The following is a 17,187-nucleotide window of genomic DNA, read 5'->3' on the forward strand; positions in this document are numbered from 1 at the left end:
TCGAGTTCTTCTCCCGGCATCTCTTTTTAGGCAAAACAGGATATAAGAAAAGATTTGCTCTGCTATTAGAGCGATATCCAGATATGGTCCGGTTTGGACCATAATTAAATTATATGTTGGAAACCTGTGTAAAATGTCAGAATTGCGCCCTTTGGGGGCTCAAGAAGTAAAATAGAGCGATCGATTTATATGGGAGCTGTTTCGTGCTATAGACCAATTCAGGCCATAATAAACACGTATGTTGATGGCCAATAGAGGATCCGTCGTACAAAATTTGTGCCAAATCGGATGAGAATTGCGCCCTCTTAAGGCTCAAGAAATCAAGACCCAAGATCGGTTTATATGACAGCTATATCAGGTTATAGACCGATTTGAACCATACTTAGCACAGTGGTTGGAAGTGATATCAAAACACTATGTGCGAAATTGCAGTCAAATCGGACAAGAATTGCGCCCTCTAGCGGTTCAAGAAGTTAAGACCCAAGATCGTTTTCTATGGCAGCTATATCAGGTTATGGACCGATTAGGACCATACTTCACATAGTTGTTGGAAGTGATATCAAAACACTATATGCAAAATTTCAGAAAAGAATTGCGCCCTCTAGAGGCTCAAGAAGTCAAGACCCTAGATCGGATTGTATGGCAACTATATCAAAACATTGACCGATTTGGCCCATTTACAATCCCAACCGACCTACACTAATAAGAAATATTTGTGCAAAATTTCAAGCTGCTAGCTCTACTTCTTCAAAAGTTAGTGTGCTTTCGGCAGACAGACGGACGGACATGGCTAGTTCGACTAAAAATGTCACAACGATCAAGAATATATATACATTATGGGGTCTTAGACGCATATTTCGAGGTGTTACAAACACAATGACGAAATTAGTATACACCCATCCTATGGCGGAGGGTATAATACAATTAATAAGTAAAAGCGTGCTAAGATCGGTTTAAGTGGGAGCTATATCAGGTTATAGATCAATTTGGCACACTAGTTGGAAATCATAACAGATCACCGCATGCAAAATTTAAACCTAATCAGACGAAAATTGTGGCTTGTAATGGCTCAAGAAGTCAAATCGGGATATCGGTTTATATGGGAGATATATCAGTTTACAGACCGATTCAATCCGTACTTGACACAGTTGTTGAAAGTCAAAACAGAACTCCGCATGCAAAATTTCAGCCAAATCGGACAAAAATTGCGGCTTCCAGGGGTTCAAGAAGTCAAATCGGGAGATCGGTTTATATGGGAGCTATAACAGGTTATAGACCGTTTTGGATCGTATTTGGCACAGTTGTTGGAAGTCATAACAGATTACCGCATGCAAAATTTAAACCAAATCAGACAAAAATTGCGGCTTGTAAGGGCCCAAGAAGTCAAATCGGGAAATCGGTGTATATGGGAGCTATTTCAGATTACAGACTGATTCGGACCGTAATTGACACAGTTGTGACACAGAAGGAAGAGCTAACAGAACACTATATGGTAAATTTCAGCTTAATCGGACAAAAATTGTGGCTTGTAGCCAAGAAGTTAAATCGGGAGATCGGTTTATATGGGAGCTATATCTAAATCTGAACCGATATGACCCATTTGCAAACCCCAACGACCTACGTAAATAGTTAGTATCTGTGCAAAATTTCAATCGGCTAACTTGACGCGTTCGACTGCTATCGTTATTTCCACAGACGGACGGACGGAAATGGCTAGATAGACTCAGAACGTCGAGACGATCAAGAATATATATACCTTATGAGGTCTTAGACGAATCCCGGACGACACGGGATAAGTTAAGTAAGTTACAATCGGAATGACTAGATTAGTATACCCCCATCCTATGGTGGTGAGTATATAAAGTTATTCCTAATGGTAGTGGCAATCAAAATGGCAACATGTCTGAAAATATGTCGTCACGGATGCAACGTGTGAAGATTCAAAAAAAGTTCGATTCAAAAGACCATAGTAGTTGCAGCGCTTGCACGAACGTGACGAATTTCCGAACCTCGCACGAAAAAAAATATGCCATTTGAGATTTGAAATGGTTAAAGCTGAGGTGTTATCGAGATCACGTGCAAAATGTAAAGGCCCTAGGAGTCCGGGCGCCTCTTAACGGGCCCCTAAATTTGGTCACCTCGGCATTTCGAAAATGGTTCGGGCTGCCGAATCTTCATTTTGGTTCGATTTTAAAAATTTGCTGGGTGGTGCAAAATTGCATTTTTCTGAAACTGAAATGAATGGAGGTATCTTAATATCCCTATTTTGAATTTCGCAGATAAAAGTGTCTTAAAAAAGAAAAAACAAAAAATAAATTTAGCGCCAATTTTTTTGCAACATTTATGGCATATTTTTTTATTAGTTTTTTTCGTTTCTAACCCATCTTATCATGTTTTCTGACGAGAAAAAGTTCCCAATTGAGCAATTCATTAAGTATCAAAACGAAATGCGAGTTTGAGCGTACGAACGGCCACCTGAAGTGATTTGCCATCTTAACTGATGTTATGGCCAGCTGTGGCCGCTGATATCCAATCTCCAATCGTTTTCATCGAGCTTGGCGTCAAAGTAAATCGAACAAATTGTCGGGAAAGAACACTTTGGAGGCGTGGGCACGCAAACATTTCGGTCGTAGATCATTGACGTACCGCCAAGACTCGGTGGTACGTCACATTAAGCGCGTGTAAACCGAGAATGGCTAAAAAAAAACATGTTCCGCACTTCATTTCGTCTACACAGTCGCCGTAGAATTCGCCCGATGCCAATTCCAGGGTCATTTTTGTTTGGAACATTTTAGAGAGCAAGGTTAGATCTCAAACATATGTCAGTCTCGTATGGATGCTCCGAAGACCGCCATTGTATGGGAATGGATCGGGCATACATGGTTTCTGAATTTAGATCGCTTCCACGCGTTTTTGTCTTTTCAATATAATACATACATATATTTCAATTGACCTTAAGCCAAAACGATTACCAACCACAATTTCAAAAAAATAATAAAAAATATTTTCATAAAAAAATGTCGTTTGAATTGGTAACACTTCGTGTCGGCTACCCTGTACATCTTCCATATAAACCAAACGGCTGATTTAGCTTCTCGAATCCCTGAAAATTTTAATTTTTTTAACTAATTTATGTAATGACTAGTTGTATTTTTTTATTAAGTTTCATTCTTTGATTTCAACTATTTGTTTTGACATTTTCAGATAAAAACTTTAAAATTGGCCATACTCTATATACGATATCTAGTCGAAGTTCTGGATGGTGATCAAGATCCAAACAGTGGTTTTCGTGCTGACCTAAAGCCATTGCATCGCAAAAATTCCCACGAAAAGAGAGCGTACATCAGAAATGAAGCAACAAAGGTAGGTGGCATAGTATTTCAATTACAATTGCAGTTTACATTATAAATCACTTTGCCAAATTATCGAACACAAACACATGCCCCAAAGAGTTATGGACCTGTCGGCATTTTGGCCATTGCCATACCCAAATGTGTACACAAATGTTAACGAAGGATTAATGTAATGTGGCACATAAACAAACAAAAGCCACACGAAATTTTTGACAGTGAACAGAGATTATTACAAGTGTTCTGGTCCGTCCCCGCCAGTCACAAGTCATTGGAGGGAGATTCTGCTGGGTTGGCCTAAATAAATGGTGGTGGTGGTTGTTGCAAGTCAGAGTGGATGCTGTGTTCGCAGGAAAAGAAGACGAGATGGCTCATTAAACGACACTTAAGTAAATTGTTTTGTCTAATTTATGTGAGCAATCCCACAAAATGGATATCGACAATAAAAACCGCAAACACTTAAATAATAATTTTCGGGGCTTAAGTAGATAAGTGTGTAATATGTTTCAAACCAAACATTAACGAGTCCTAACATTCATTGCAGTAATGCGATGGGGTGGGTGGTTGGTAGACAATAGTCAAACTAAACAAGCAATGTCTTGTTTGGTCTCTGGTTTTCTCTGTTTGGTGTTTCCCTATCAGGGATGAAAAAAAGAATGCTTTAGTACATTTTTTATATCAAGGAAAAGGACTATAAAGGCACCCTTCCCCAAGTAGAAGGGTAATAAAAGTGCCCATCCCCAAGAGAAATGCTATTAAAATAACTCTAAGCAATGGGAAATGGTATTAAAATTATCCTTATGAAGGGAAGGGGTATTAATAGTACACTTCTCGAAGGGAACTGGTGTTAAAAGTACCCTTCGCGAAGGGAAAAGGTATTAAAAGTACTATTCCCAAAGGGAAAGGGTATTAAAAGTACCATTCTCAAAGAGAAAGGGTATTAAAAGTACCCTCCCCGACCGGTAAGGGTATTAAAAGTATCCTTATCGAAAATAAAGAATTTTAAAAGTACCCTCTATAAGGCAAAGAGTATTAAAAGTACTTTTTCCGAAAGGAAAGGATATAAAGTACCCTTACCAAGGGTGTTTTTAAAAAGAGGGAAAGGATATTAAAAGTTCCCCTCCTGAAGGAAACAGGTATTAAAAGTAAAATTTTCGATGAGAAATGGTATTAAAAATACCCTTCCCTAAGGGAAAGGTTACTTTAAGTACACTTCCCCAAGGAGTAATACCCTTACCGGAAGGAAAGGCAATGAAAAGTACCATTGTCTGAGGGAAAGCGTATCAAAACTACCCTTGCCGGAAGAAAAAGTTATTAAAAGTACCCTTGTTGAAGGGAAAGGGTATTAAAATTACCCTTGCCGAAGGGAAAGGGTATTAAAAGTACCCTTCCGGAGGAGAAGTGCATTAAAAGTTCCCCAAAAAAGGATATTAAAAATACCCTTGACGGAGATAAAATTTATCAAAAGTCCCCTTCCCGAAGGCAAGGGGTATTAATTCTACCCTTCCCAAAGGCAAGGGGTATTAATTCTACGCTTTCCGAAGGGAAAGGACATTAAAATTATTCTTCCCGAAGAGTAAGGTTATTAAAAGTACCCGAGGAAAATGGAATTAAAAATACCCTCGCCGAAGGCAAAAGGTATTAGAAAAACCTTTCCCGAAAGAAAGGGGTTTTAAAAATTACCCTTCCCGGAGGGAAAGGGTATCAAATATACCCTTCCCGAAGGAACTGATATTAAAAGCACCCTTCCCGAAGGGATCTGGTGTTAAAAGTACCCTTGTCGATGGGAAAAGTTATTGAGAGTACCCTTCCTGTTTGCTGGACAGTAAATTAAACTTAAAATCCAACATTTTGGGAAGGGCAAGAAAGGCCACTCTTGCATTATACACCTGCAAGAGAGCCATTGGCAAAAGTTGGGGGTTTGGACCGCGTGTCATGCATTGGATATATACTGCAGTTGTCAGACCTGTAATGCTATATGGTGTTGTGGTCTGGTGGATGGTGCTTCAAAAATCCACTTACTGCTCAATACTTAACCGGGTCCAAAGGATGGCTTGTTTGTGCATCACAACCGCACTGAGGACAACACCATATGATGCACTGAATTTAATGCTACATCTTATGCCTCGGACATTGTGGCTACTCAAATTGCAGCGACCACTGCCGTGAGGTTAAGGGAGTTTTCTCATTGGTCATGTGGCGGCTACGGACACTGTGTTATCCTTGATACAATATCTGATGTTCCTGGCAGTGTGTATTACACCCTGTCTGAGCAGCTTTTTGATAAAAATTACTGTACAACTATTCCTAATAGAACCGATTGGAACTACGATATCCCTGGTAACAGAAGTTATTGTACATAGACTTCTATATGGATGCTTCCAAACTAAACGACCAAGTGGGCTTTGGGATGTACTCTAAAGATCTAGAACTGGTCATATCGAAGAGTTTATCCGACCACTACAATGTGTGTATCAGGCGGAGATCCTTGCAATTAAGGAAGTGGTGGAATGGCTAAGATATAATGTCTTAACGACGATTGGCATAAACATCTTCTCAGACAGCCAAGCAGCCATCAAATCCCTGGAGAACGTATTTCTGAACATAAAAACCGCCCTCGACTGTCGCAGATCCCTCAACGAGATGGCTGAACAGTTCAAAATTCACCTGTTCTGGGTGCCAGGCCACAGTGATATCCCAGGGAATAGACTAGGAACTACCCTACACATTCCAGGGATACTGGAATCTGTTGGTTTGCTTCTAGCGACATGTAAGCTAAGTTTTCAGGACCAGGCCCGAAGGACAGCGAATGATAGATGGTTACAAAGAGGGGACTGAGAGTATTCCAAAACTATTTGGCCTAATCTAGACTTGAAGACGTCATTTGCTTTGCTGTCATTGGCTAGAACAGATGTCTCAGTCATTGTGTCCGTCATGACAGGTCACTGTCTAATCGGAAAACATGCTGACGGACTAAAGGTTGCCAGCAACGACTTTTGCAGAAGCTGTGGGGACATCAAAGAAGAAGAGACTATATAACACCTTCTGTGTGTTAGGTTCTCATTTCTTTGAGAAATTGTCTGATTTAGCGGATGTGAACATTCGCAATTTATTGGGGCTTTTTAAAGCAATCTGGATGGTTCAACGGTAGGAACTAGAAGGTATCTTCTTCTGTTCCTGTGGCATCACAATGGACGAAAACTTCTAAGTTAGTCTGATGGTGGACTGCCACTTAAACCTAACCTAATCTTCCCCAAGCAAAATGGTATTAAAAAGGGTACTAGGGTATTAAAAGTACCCTTTCCGCAGGGACAGGGTACTTCCCCCTTTCCACAGGGGGAAGAGGAAAAGGGTATTAAAAGTACCCTTTCCAAATCTACACTGATAGAAAAATGACGGACATTCTATATCAAAAACATGATAGTCTCTTGTGTGGAAAACGATACTGTGTTGGTGTATTCATATGAAAACCACTTCTCGGAATCAATGGATATGAATCAATTGCTGAATACAAATATTGAGGTTGGTCACGTTGTAACATTACTTTTTGTAATTATTAACATAAATGATCGAAATAAAATTAGATTAAAATTATTTAATTGTTTTTTTTTTTTGGTTCATTAGAGGGTGGAATAATCAACAACGGATTATTTGTACTAAAACCAATCACGGTCTGGTGCTTAAACAAAAAACAGATTGGTATTAAAACCAATATCAGTTTTGTAATAAGGCTTATACCGAACGGTACTAATCATTTTATGTTTTATCCAACCCATCCAGTATTGTTTTTGTACCATACGGTGTTGCTTTACTATCAATACCATGTGGTACTGAAATGAGCACGTTTGGTATCAATTTTTCTTTGGGTGCATTTATGTTTAAATAGATGTAAGTCATATATGAACCTATCTCTCTAATTAACTTCCTAAGTTTTAAATAAAAGGAGATTATTTTTTCTTTGCTGAAATGTTGCATGATGACTTCTATTGAGACCTCCCACATCTATGGCAAGTAGGTTCCGAGAGATCCATGCTTAGTATACGAGTAGCTCCTATAAAAACCTATTTGGCTTCCTAAGCCTCGAAAAAAAGCATATGTATCTTATCATAGTTGGTAAAATTTTGAGCAAAGGTGATAATGATTACATGTATAGTCCGAATATGATTCTTTGTTGTTTTGTTTTTTTTTTTTTGGCTATGCATTCTTAAAATTACCTTTAAGTACTACCAAAAAATTAATGCCATCCCTGTTGGTAATATTCTGTTAATAACTCAATTGCATTGGTTATGACATGCACATCCACAAAAGCCTGAAGGGTGTTTTGTTGCTGGTTTCCATGTCCCATATCCGTGGCCGTGTCTCTGTTAAGTGTTTTTGTTTGTCGGTGGCTTATTGGTGTGGCCAACATCAAGTGGTGCCCGCCCGTAATTCGACTTGATCCGAAGGCAAGTGTTTCCTCCTTCCACAACTCATACCCCTTCAGCCGTCATAATCATAAAAATCCCGCAAAAACATTGGTGTGTAATTGATTCGATATCAGACGAAAAATTATTCAAAGCTAAAAAGCATTTTTATCAACAGCAATTTGGAGAATTGTGCTTGAATTGGCGTCTGTGTTACAAGTGCACAAGTAGACTGTTGGCTTTCGATGAAGAAAACACATGGCCATTGTTGTCTATTAAAAATTATCTCTTCTATGCTATGCGATGCTACAATTAGAGCTATCTCTGCTTTTTTCGGATGTTTTCGTTTTTATGAAACTCCCCCTTTTTGAAGTGATTGGCTTGGTGTTAAATATAAAGCATTAATCTTCGATATATTCGACATCACCGTGGCGTGTGCCTGTTCTAAAATAAGATAGGCTATGCTGTGGGAAATTGTATCATTATTACCATATCTAGTGACAAAGGTTAGGTAATGTGCCTAATTAAGCAGAAAAATGTTTTTTGAAACCCACCACCATAATTTGCCTTATTGTGTTTTGACTATTTAAATCGTCCAAGAGCTAAAAAGGTTAAATAGGAAGGAGTTGATGAACAGCATTTGCTACTGAGTTTATTTAAAACAAGAAAAGCGTGCTAAGTTTGACCGGGCCGAATCTTGGGAAGCCATAGATTCTGTTAAAAATTTATACAAAATAAATTTAGTTGGAGGGCATAATTTTATTGTACATACCAAACTTCAGTCAAACCAGCAAAAATTAAAACTTCTAGGAACCGAACAAGGATGATCGGGAGACAAGGGAGCTATATCAGGTTATAGACTGATTTGGACCGTATTTGACACAGTTGTTGGAAGTCAAAATAGAACACCGCATGCAGATTTCAGACAAATCGTACAAAAATTGCGGCTTGTAAGGGCTCAAAAAATCAAATCGGGAGATCGGTTTATATGCGAGCTATACCAGATTATAGACCGATTCCGATCGTGCTTGACACAATTGATGGAAGTCAAAACAGAACACCGCATACAAAATTTCAGCCAAATCGGACAAAAATGTCGGCTTGTAAGGGTTCAAGAAGTCAAATGGGGTGATCGGTTTATATGGCAGGTATATACACTACATGCAAAATTTCAGTTAAATCGGACAAAAACTGCGGATTGTAAACGCTTAAGAAGTCAAATCGGGAGATCGGTTTATATGGGAGCTATATCAGCTTATAGACCGATTTGATCCCTACTTGACTCAGTTGTTGGAAGCCATAACAGAACGCTACAGGCAAAATTTCAGCTAAATCGGCTTGTAAACGCTCAAGAAGTTAAATCGGAAGATCGGTTTATATTTAAGCTATATCAGGTTATAGACCGATTCGGACCGTACTTGGCACAGTTTTTGAAGGTAAACCCAGAACACTACATGCAAAATTTCACCCAAATCGGAAAATTGCGGCTTCCAGGGACTTAAGAATTTAAATCGGGAGTTCGGTTTATATGGGAGCTATATCTAAATCTGAACCGATATGACCCATTTGCAATCCCCAACGACCTACAACAATAGTAAGTATCTGTACAAAGTTTCAAGCGGCTGGCTTTCGACCGCTATCGTGATTTCGTCAGACGGACGGACGGACATGACTAGGTCCACTCTGAACGTCGAGACGATCAATATTATATATACCTTTTGGGGACTTAGACGAATATTTCGAGGTGTTATAAACGGAATGACTAGATTAGTAGACCCCCATCCAATGGTGGTGGGTATAAAAAGTTTTTCGTGATGGTAGTATTAATCAAAATGGCAACGTGATGAATTTCCAAACATCGCACGGTGGGATAGATACCAAAAAAAAAATAGTAAAAAGATTTGAAATTTGAGATTTGAAATGGTTAAAGCTGAGGTGTTATGGAGATCAAGTGCAAAATTTTAAGGTCCCAAGGGGTCCGGGCGCCTCTTGACCGGCCCCTAAATTTGGTCACCTCGGCATTTCGAAAAATTGTTCGGGCTGCCGAATCGTCATTTTTGCTCCGTTTTTCAAAATTTGCTGAAGTTTTGCTGGGTGGTGCTCACAAAAATCCCTAAGAGCTCCTAGAAAAGGAGTATGACCGCTGTCCCGCCCATGATATTAAAATTGTTCTGGGAAATTTAATTGCGAAAATGGGGAGGGAAAATATCTTTGGCCCAACAGTCGAAAAATTTAGCCCACACGAAGAAACTTCCGATAATGGATTGAGGCTAATGGAATTCGCCGTGGCAATGAACATGGTAGTTAGCAGTACCAAATTCCAACACACGGCCACATGGATGTCGCCGATCAAAACAGGAGAAACCAAATAGATAATGTTGTAATAGATAGAAGGTATTTAACCAGCGTGTTAGATGTACGGTCGATACGAGGGGTGAACATCGATTCGGATCATTACCTGTTGTAAGAAGGTAGGTTCGCACCCGTCTTAGTGATCTGACACTGCACGCAAGTTGGACATAGAAAAGCTGCAAACACAACAGATGGCAACGGCATATTCCACGCGACTGACCCAATTGCTTTATGAAAGCACTCCTTATCTCGATGATATAATGGCGCAGTGGCAATCCATTGACCACTCCATGGAAAATGCCGAGATATCTGTACATGGGTACAGGAAACCTCCCCCAAAGAACCCATGGTACGACCAAGAGTGTCGAAATGCTACTGAAGCCAAGAATGCGACCTTGCAATCAGTAGCAACACGCCAGATAAAGGAGAGCTTTCGGGAGAAAATGATAGAGGAGAAACGTCTATTCCGAAGAGAGAAAAAGAAAATGAAAAGACGTGAGTGTGAGCGAATTGGAATGTACAGGAGTCAGAATGAAGTCCAGAAATTCTGCCAAAGATTTTAACATCAATCCGTTATCATACAGTGTTGCTTTACTATCAATACCGTATGGTACTGAAATAACCACGTTTGGTATCAGATTTTTCCCTGGGTGTATGCGTTCTTCTTCTTTTAGTTTTGTCAATTCGTTTGAATGATGACCCCATGTGTTTTAATAAACTAAGCGAGAAAACCCGCTTACTGTTTAAATAAAACACCACTATTATGTACATGTACGAGAAACAGTGAGCATACGTGTTTACTAGTCCACCACTGGTGTATACGCATGGCACACTATTCACAAAAGGAGACATGCTGCTTACCTTTGCCGGCACATAGTGGGCCAAACGGCGAAAAAATTGGAAATAAATCCATAGATAAACTTTTATCTGTTGATCTGAGCGGTAAAAAATGTTCTAGATAATTGAAAAGAAGGACTAAGGCTTTCAGGAAAACGGCGTTGTTCTATATTTTTAACACAGAGTAAAATACAGGGTGTCAAAGTTGACCACTTCCACTTCTCCTTCCTTTAAGTGCTATGACTTTCGATCTTCTGAACCGATTTGCAAGTCTTAGGGCTTGGCGAAATCTTAAAAACATGTATAATTCATGCCATTGTGTACCGTTAAGGAGGAATGAATAATTTAATTTAAAAAGTCAAAATGTTGCCTTTGTTTTTTTCAGTGTTTTCTTAATAACTCCATAAATTTTACAGAAATAGTGTCAGTATATGTATGCACAAAATAAAAAGGAATCATGTTTCGTGAAAGCCTACGTCCTCCTCTACGATTGCTTCAACATTTTTTATCGCTCAAATCAACAGGTAAAAAGTTGTGGACTTATTTACAATTTTTTCGCCGTTTGGCCTACTGTGCGAAGGCATACATATTATGCATCTGTCATCGGGAGCAGTAACTGCAGCATTTGGAAAGATGGAAGAGGAGTCAGTGTAAAGGGGCCTGGCAGTATATGGAGATATAACGAAGTGGATGGAATCAGCGCTCGATACGACCTGTGAATGCGGGCCGACTGATTTTGAGATAATCAGCACCACCTTTAGCGAAACGGACAACAACAGTTATGAAATAAGACAATGAATATGTTAGTTAATATATGCTTCCTTGGATAGGCATATATTAGATTGGGATATAACGATGTTATTATAGCTGTGAACTTTAATTCCTTTAATACTTCTAATATTTCGCTCTATGACCAAATATCTGCCCCTTGTTTCTCAATACATGATTTGATTTATCTAGCTTTCAATTTCACTGTGTCAAAGACAATAAAGAAGTTTTTGAACCGCGACTTCAAAAATGTTGAACATTCTCCCTTAGAAGAAAGGATTCAGGAAGTCTATTGGAATGGGATACATGATCTTATATCTGGCGATGAGAAATGTAGCTTTCTTCAAAATAACATTGTACGTATCTAAGATGCAACAGTCCCCAATCGGACTAAGATGAAGAAATCAGATACTAAGTCTTGGTTTAATTTCACTATTAGGAATTTTACTCATAACAGGGACCTAGCCTACTCCAGGTGGAAACATTTTAAAACGCCCCAACTTCATGAGGAATTCCGCAGGGTAAGAAATAAAGTTAATGCACTCATTAGTGATGCCAAATTACTATTCATTCAAGTCAAATGCTATTGGTCTTGATAACATTGACCCAAGATTCATTAGAATATTGGGTCCTTACCTTCTACTTTATTTTACTCATCTCTTTAATTCAATTTTAATCACCAGTGCATATCCGACTTATGGGAAAAGATCAAAAATAATCCCAATCCCAAAATCGAATAATGATTTCCGTCCCATTTCTATAATACAATATGTTACCTCTCGAGAAGATTTTGCATAAACAAATGTCCGAATATCTCCATCATGAATCTTTGTTGTCCGATCATGTCCATCATAGTTGCGTTAGTGCATTAGTTGAAGTTTCAGAATCAATTAGAAGCGAAATTGATGATGGCAATGTTAGTTCTCTCGCTCTACCAGATCATGCAAAGGCTTTCGACTCGGTTGATACTTCTATCAAATTGGTTCAATCATATCTTTGTAATCGGCAACAAGGGACTTCCACAAGGCTCAATAATTGATCCGCTTCTTTTTTCGCTCTTCTCAAACGATCTTCCTACTCAGCTGTTTCATAGCCAAATCCTTATGTATGCTAATGACTTTCAGTTATACCTCAGCGGCTCTGTTAATTATATTAGTGAATGTGTTACAACGAGGACCTGTCCTGTGTCTATAAGTGGGCTACAGCAAATGGGTTATTTCTGAATCCCCAGAAATCGAAAGAGATTGTTATTCACAAAAATAAAAGATTTAGTTTGCGAGACCTGGATATCACTATAAATCAATAGAAAATTGATATTGTGTCTAGTGCTAAGAATTAAGGTCTGATGTTTAACAGTTCTTTAACTTCAAATTAAATAAATGCTATAGCCGGGCAGACATATGCAACGCTGCGTGCACTGTGGTATAAAACATGGACTCACTTGGCTACTTCCCTTTATGGCTGTAGCTTCGGCAATCTACTTAGAACTAGATTTCTACTATTCTTACATAAAACCATTTGGAAGCAAACGCCTAAATACCTCTATGACAAATTAATATTTGCCCGATCTAGAAGGGATAGGAAACTCGTCCCTTTTAGAAGAACGAGCTTAGTATCTGAATGGTAGTTTTATACGAGTACCATACGTCTTCGGAATACTTCTCCTCACAATATCCAATATATCAACAACGCGTCAATTAAAAAAGCAACTTTCCATTTTTCTTCGAAATTAGCTGCTTTACAATTTTATTTTGTTTCTTTTAAACAATATTATTTTTTAGCCTATTCTAATTTTTTTTAGCTATTTCACAAAATTCTAAAGTTTATTTTCTATAATGATATTCGAAAATGTTTATTCCTTTAAAAATGTTTTATTATTTTTTAAGAAGGATATATGACTGTCCTATAAGCCTGCACTATAACTATAAGAATCTTGTTGTGTAGGTATTCATAAAATAAATAAGAGTTTTTCAAAAAATAGTAATTGGACAGTCATCTGCAGAGTAATATAAGAATCAACCAGCGATAAAAATTTGGAACGGATTGTCATGTCTGTTAGTAAATAGGAAATTAAATTTGGAGATAGCATCTTTATTTTAAAGTTTTGGTTCTTTGGATCGTTTTCATTGCTAAAATCCTACGAATAAGGAAAAATCTTAAATTTTTGGCCAACAATTTATTCAGTGTATATGGCTGCGAAGCATGCATACTTGTGAGCTAAAGCTTGCGAGTGTTTGAGAGAAAGATAATGCATTGTTGGAGAAACTCGAAGTCGTATGAACAACGATGGTACCACCGTAGCTTAGACGTTAGCATACCCGCTTTGACGCTGTAAGCTTTGGTTTAAATCCCAGCGAGAACATGAGAAAACAATTTTTAACGCTGGTTACTCCACTTGTGAGGCATTTGCCTTAGGTAATCAGCAATGTAAGCTTCTCTACTAAAGTGGTGTCACTCTGCGGCAAGCCGTTCGGTCTCAGCAATAAAAAGGAGGTCTCTTATCATTGAGCTTAAACTTGTATCGGACAGCACTAATTTATATGAGAGAATTATCCTGGCTATTTGTTCATGGACAAATTTGCATGAACAACGAGCTGTATGATGACTTTGACCTATTCAAACATATCAAAATACAACTATTAAGTTGGCTTGTCCATGTTGTCGGAATTAATAGAGAATCCCCAGTGAAGATACGATTTACACGAAAATATTTCTAATATCCACCACCGAAGGATAGCGGTATATTCATTTTGTCATTCCATTTGCAACACATCGAAATATCCATTTCCGACCCTATAAAGTATATATATTCTTGATCAGCGTAAATATCTAAGACGGTCTAGCCAAGTCCGTTCGTCTGTCTGTTGAGTCTTTTAAAAGTCTTTAAAAATAGAGATATTGAGCTGAAACTTTGCACAAATTCTTTTTTTGTCCATAACCAGGTTAAGTTCGAAGATGGGCTATATCGGACTATATCTCGATATAGCCCCCATATAGACCGATTCACCGACCTAGACCTATAAAAGTGTGTTGTGTTAGGCCAGTCGACATTATTCTTCAAATTGGCCCAAATAGGTCCAGATTTGGATATAGCTCCCATATAGACCGATCTCTCGATTTAAGGTCTTTGGCCCATAAAGAGCGCATTTATTGTTCAATTAAGCCATAATTTGGACGGTGAGTTATGTTAGGCCCTTCGACGTCCATCTTCAATTTGGCTCAGATCGGTCCGGTTAGGCCTCTCAACATCTTTCTGCAATATAGTACTGATCGGTGCAGATTTGGATATAGCTGTTATATAAACCGATCCCTCAATTTAAGGTCTTACTTTACTTTTATTTTAATTGGCTATGACAGAATATTTGTTCCACTAGCCGAACGTAGAATAGCGTCCCAAGCGCCTCGATCTTCTGCGCTCATTCTTAGATCTCTGATACCAAGTTTCGAGGTGTCTCCCACCACTTGATCTTTCCATTGGGCTTTTGGTCTTCCCGGTTTCCGTGTATCACCGTGTTTGCCTTCAAAAGACTTCTTTACTGGAGCTTCTTCGTCCATTCCGACAACATGACCTAGCCAACGCAGCCATTGTAATTTGATGCGTGTATCTATGCTATCGCTATTTAAGGTCTTGGGCTCATAAAAAGCGCATTTATTATCCGATTAAGCCATAATTTGGGACAGTGAGTTGTTAGATTTAAGGTCTAAGGTCCATAAAAGGCGCATTTATTGCCCGATTTAGCCAAAATTTGGGACAGTGAGTTGTGTTAGATCCTTAAACATTCGTCTTTAATTTGGCCCATATTTGAATATAGCTGTCATATAGACCGATCTCTCGATTTAAGGTCTACGGTCCATAAAAGGCGCATAAATTGTCCGATTTAGCCAAAATTTGAGGCGATGAGTTGTGTTAGGCCCTTCGACATCCTTCTTCAATTTGGTCCAGATCGGTTTATATTTGGATATATCTGCCATATAGACCGATCTCTAAATTTTAAGGTCTTGGGCCCATAAAAGGCGCAATTATTCTCCGATGCCGCCGATATTTGGAACAGTGAGTTGTGTTATGCCTTTCGATATCTTTTTGCAATATGGCGCAGATCGGTTCAGACTTGGATATAGCTGCCATATAGACCGATCTCTTGATATAAGTTTTTCGGGCCCATAAAAGGCGCATTTATTGTCCGATTTCGCCGAAATTTGGGACAGTAAGCTGCGTTAGGCTCTTCGACAACTTTCTGCAATTTGGCCCAGATTGGTCTAGATTTGGATATAGCTGCCGCATAGACCCATGGCCCCATAAAATTTACATTTATAATCCGATTTCGGTGAAATTTGACACAGCCGTGTCGTATATGGTTCAGATCGGATTTGGATATGGTTACCAAAAATACCAATATTTTGTTCTACAAAATTGAACAATTACATGTACTAATAAGACCACTCAATTCCGTGTAGAATTTGGTCCAAATCGGACCATTTTTCGGTATTACTGCTATGGTGACATAATTTATACATTTTTCACCGGATTATGACGAAAGTTGGTTTACATATATGCCCGAGGTGGTGGGCAACCAAAGTTCGGCCCGGTCGAACTTAATGCCTTTTTACTTGTTTTCTTTCTTGAATACCACACGGCTGAAAGAAACACCTGATACTTCTAATTCAAAGACTTACAATTACCGTATCTTGTTTCTTTTTTAAATGCTCATCTTTAAAACAACTTGTATTTTTTATTATTAAATATTTATGTTTTTAATTTTATTTCAGTCTGCAAATCGTCAAAGTAAAGGAAGAACTGGTTGGCCACAAGATGTTTGGGCTTCCGAACTTATTCCAGAGCAAGAGTAATTAATACATACATACGTCGAAAATTCCCTACAATGGTTCTGATATTGTATACATCTTAAAACCTATGGATTCCTTAATTTATTATTCCTTAAATAAAAAAGAACAAAGTCTCGTAGTTTTAAAACAAATAAACAATTCAAAATACAAGGTGTAAACAATTAAAGCTTAATTCTTGGTAAATTAACGAATTCATTTGAATGAGTCTGTGTAAGTATAGCATTATAAACATTTAACAGGTAAACATTATCCTTTATCTACTATTTAAACAAATTGCAAACATTACAGGAAGAGAAAACGATTATAATTTAGGACTAACCAAATATTATATATCTTTCATAACGGATAGCATAAATATGTAGATTACTTTTTGGAATCAGTTTCTCTATGAGAACAAAATTTTTCGCGAGAGAAAAGCATCGATTGTCAATAAGTCAAATCGGAAAAAAAGATTTATATATGAAGTAGCCTTTCATCCAGCTATGATTCCATATCTGGTATAGATGTTGGAAATCAAAATGGAACTTGGCATGTAAACTTCAAGCCAAATCTAATCATAATAGGTCCTCCATGTTCACTCTTAACCCTCCGATGGTTGAGTCATCCGTTGCATTTTTTCACATATTTTTTTT

General features: G+C 38.2%; 1 protein-coding gene across 2 annotated transcripts in view; it reads left to right on the top strand.

The window, feature by feature from the left end:
- The window catches only part of LOC106086317 (heart- and neural crest derivatives-expressed protein 2), a 33,243-nt gene extending 16,558 nt beyond the window's left edge, over window positions 1-16,685 (top strand). The window contains exons 4-5 of one of the 2 annotated variants that reach the window (XM_059364584.1): window positions 3,205-3,363; window positions 16,478-16,685. In XM_059364584.1, coding sequence (XP_059220567.1) covers window positions 3,205-3,363; window positions 16,478-16,558 — 240 coding nt within the window. In that variant the 3' untranslated portion in view covers window positions 16,559-16,685. The remainder of the gene's footprint in view (window positions 1-3,204; window positions 3,364-16,477) is intronic. The other variant, XM_013250946.2, reaches the window with a different exon arrangement.
- Window positions 16,686-17,187: the final 502 nt, after the last annotated feature.

This window comes from Stomoxys calcitrans, chromosome 3 (genome assembly GCF_963082655.1).
Source record: "Stomoxys calcitrans chromosome 3, idStoCalc2.1, whole genome shotgun sequence".
Classification (NCBI taxonomy): Eukaryota; Metazoa; Arthropoda; class Insecta; order Diptera; family Muscidae; genus Stomoxys; species Stomoxys calcitrans.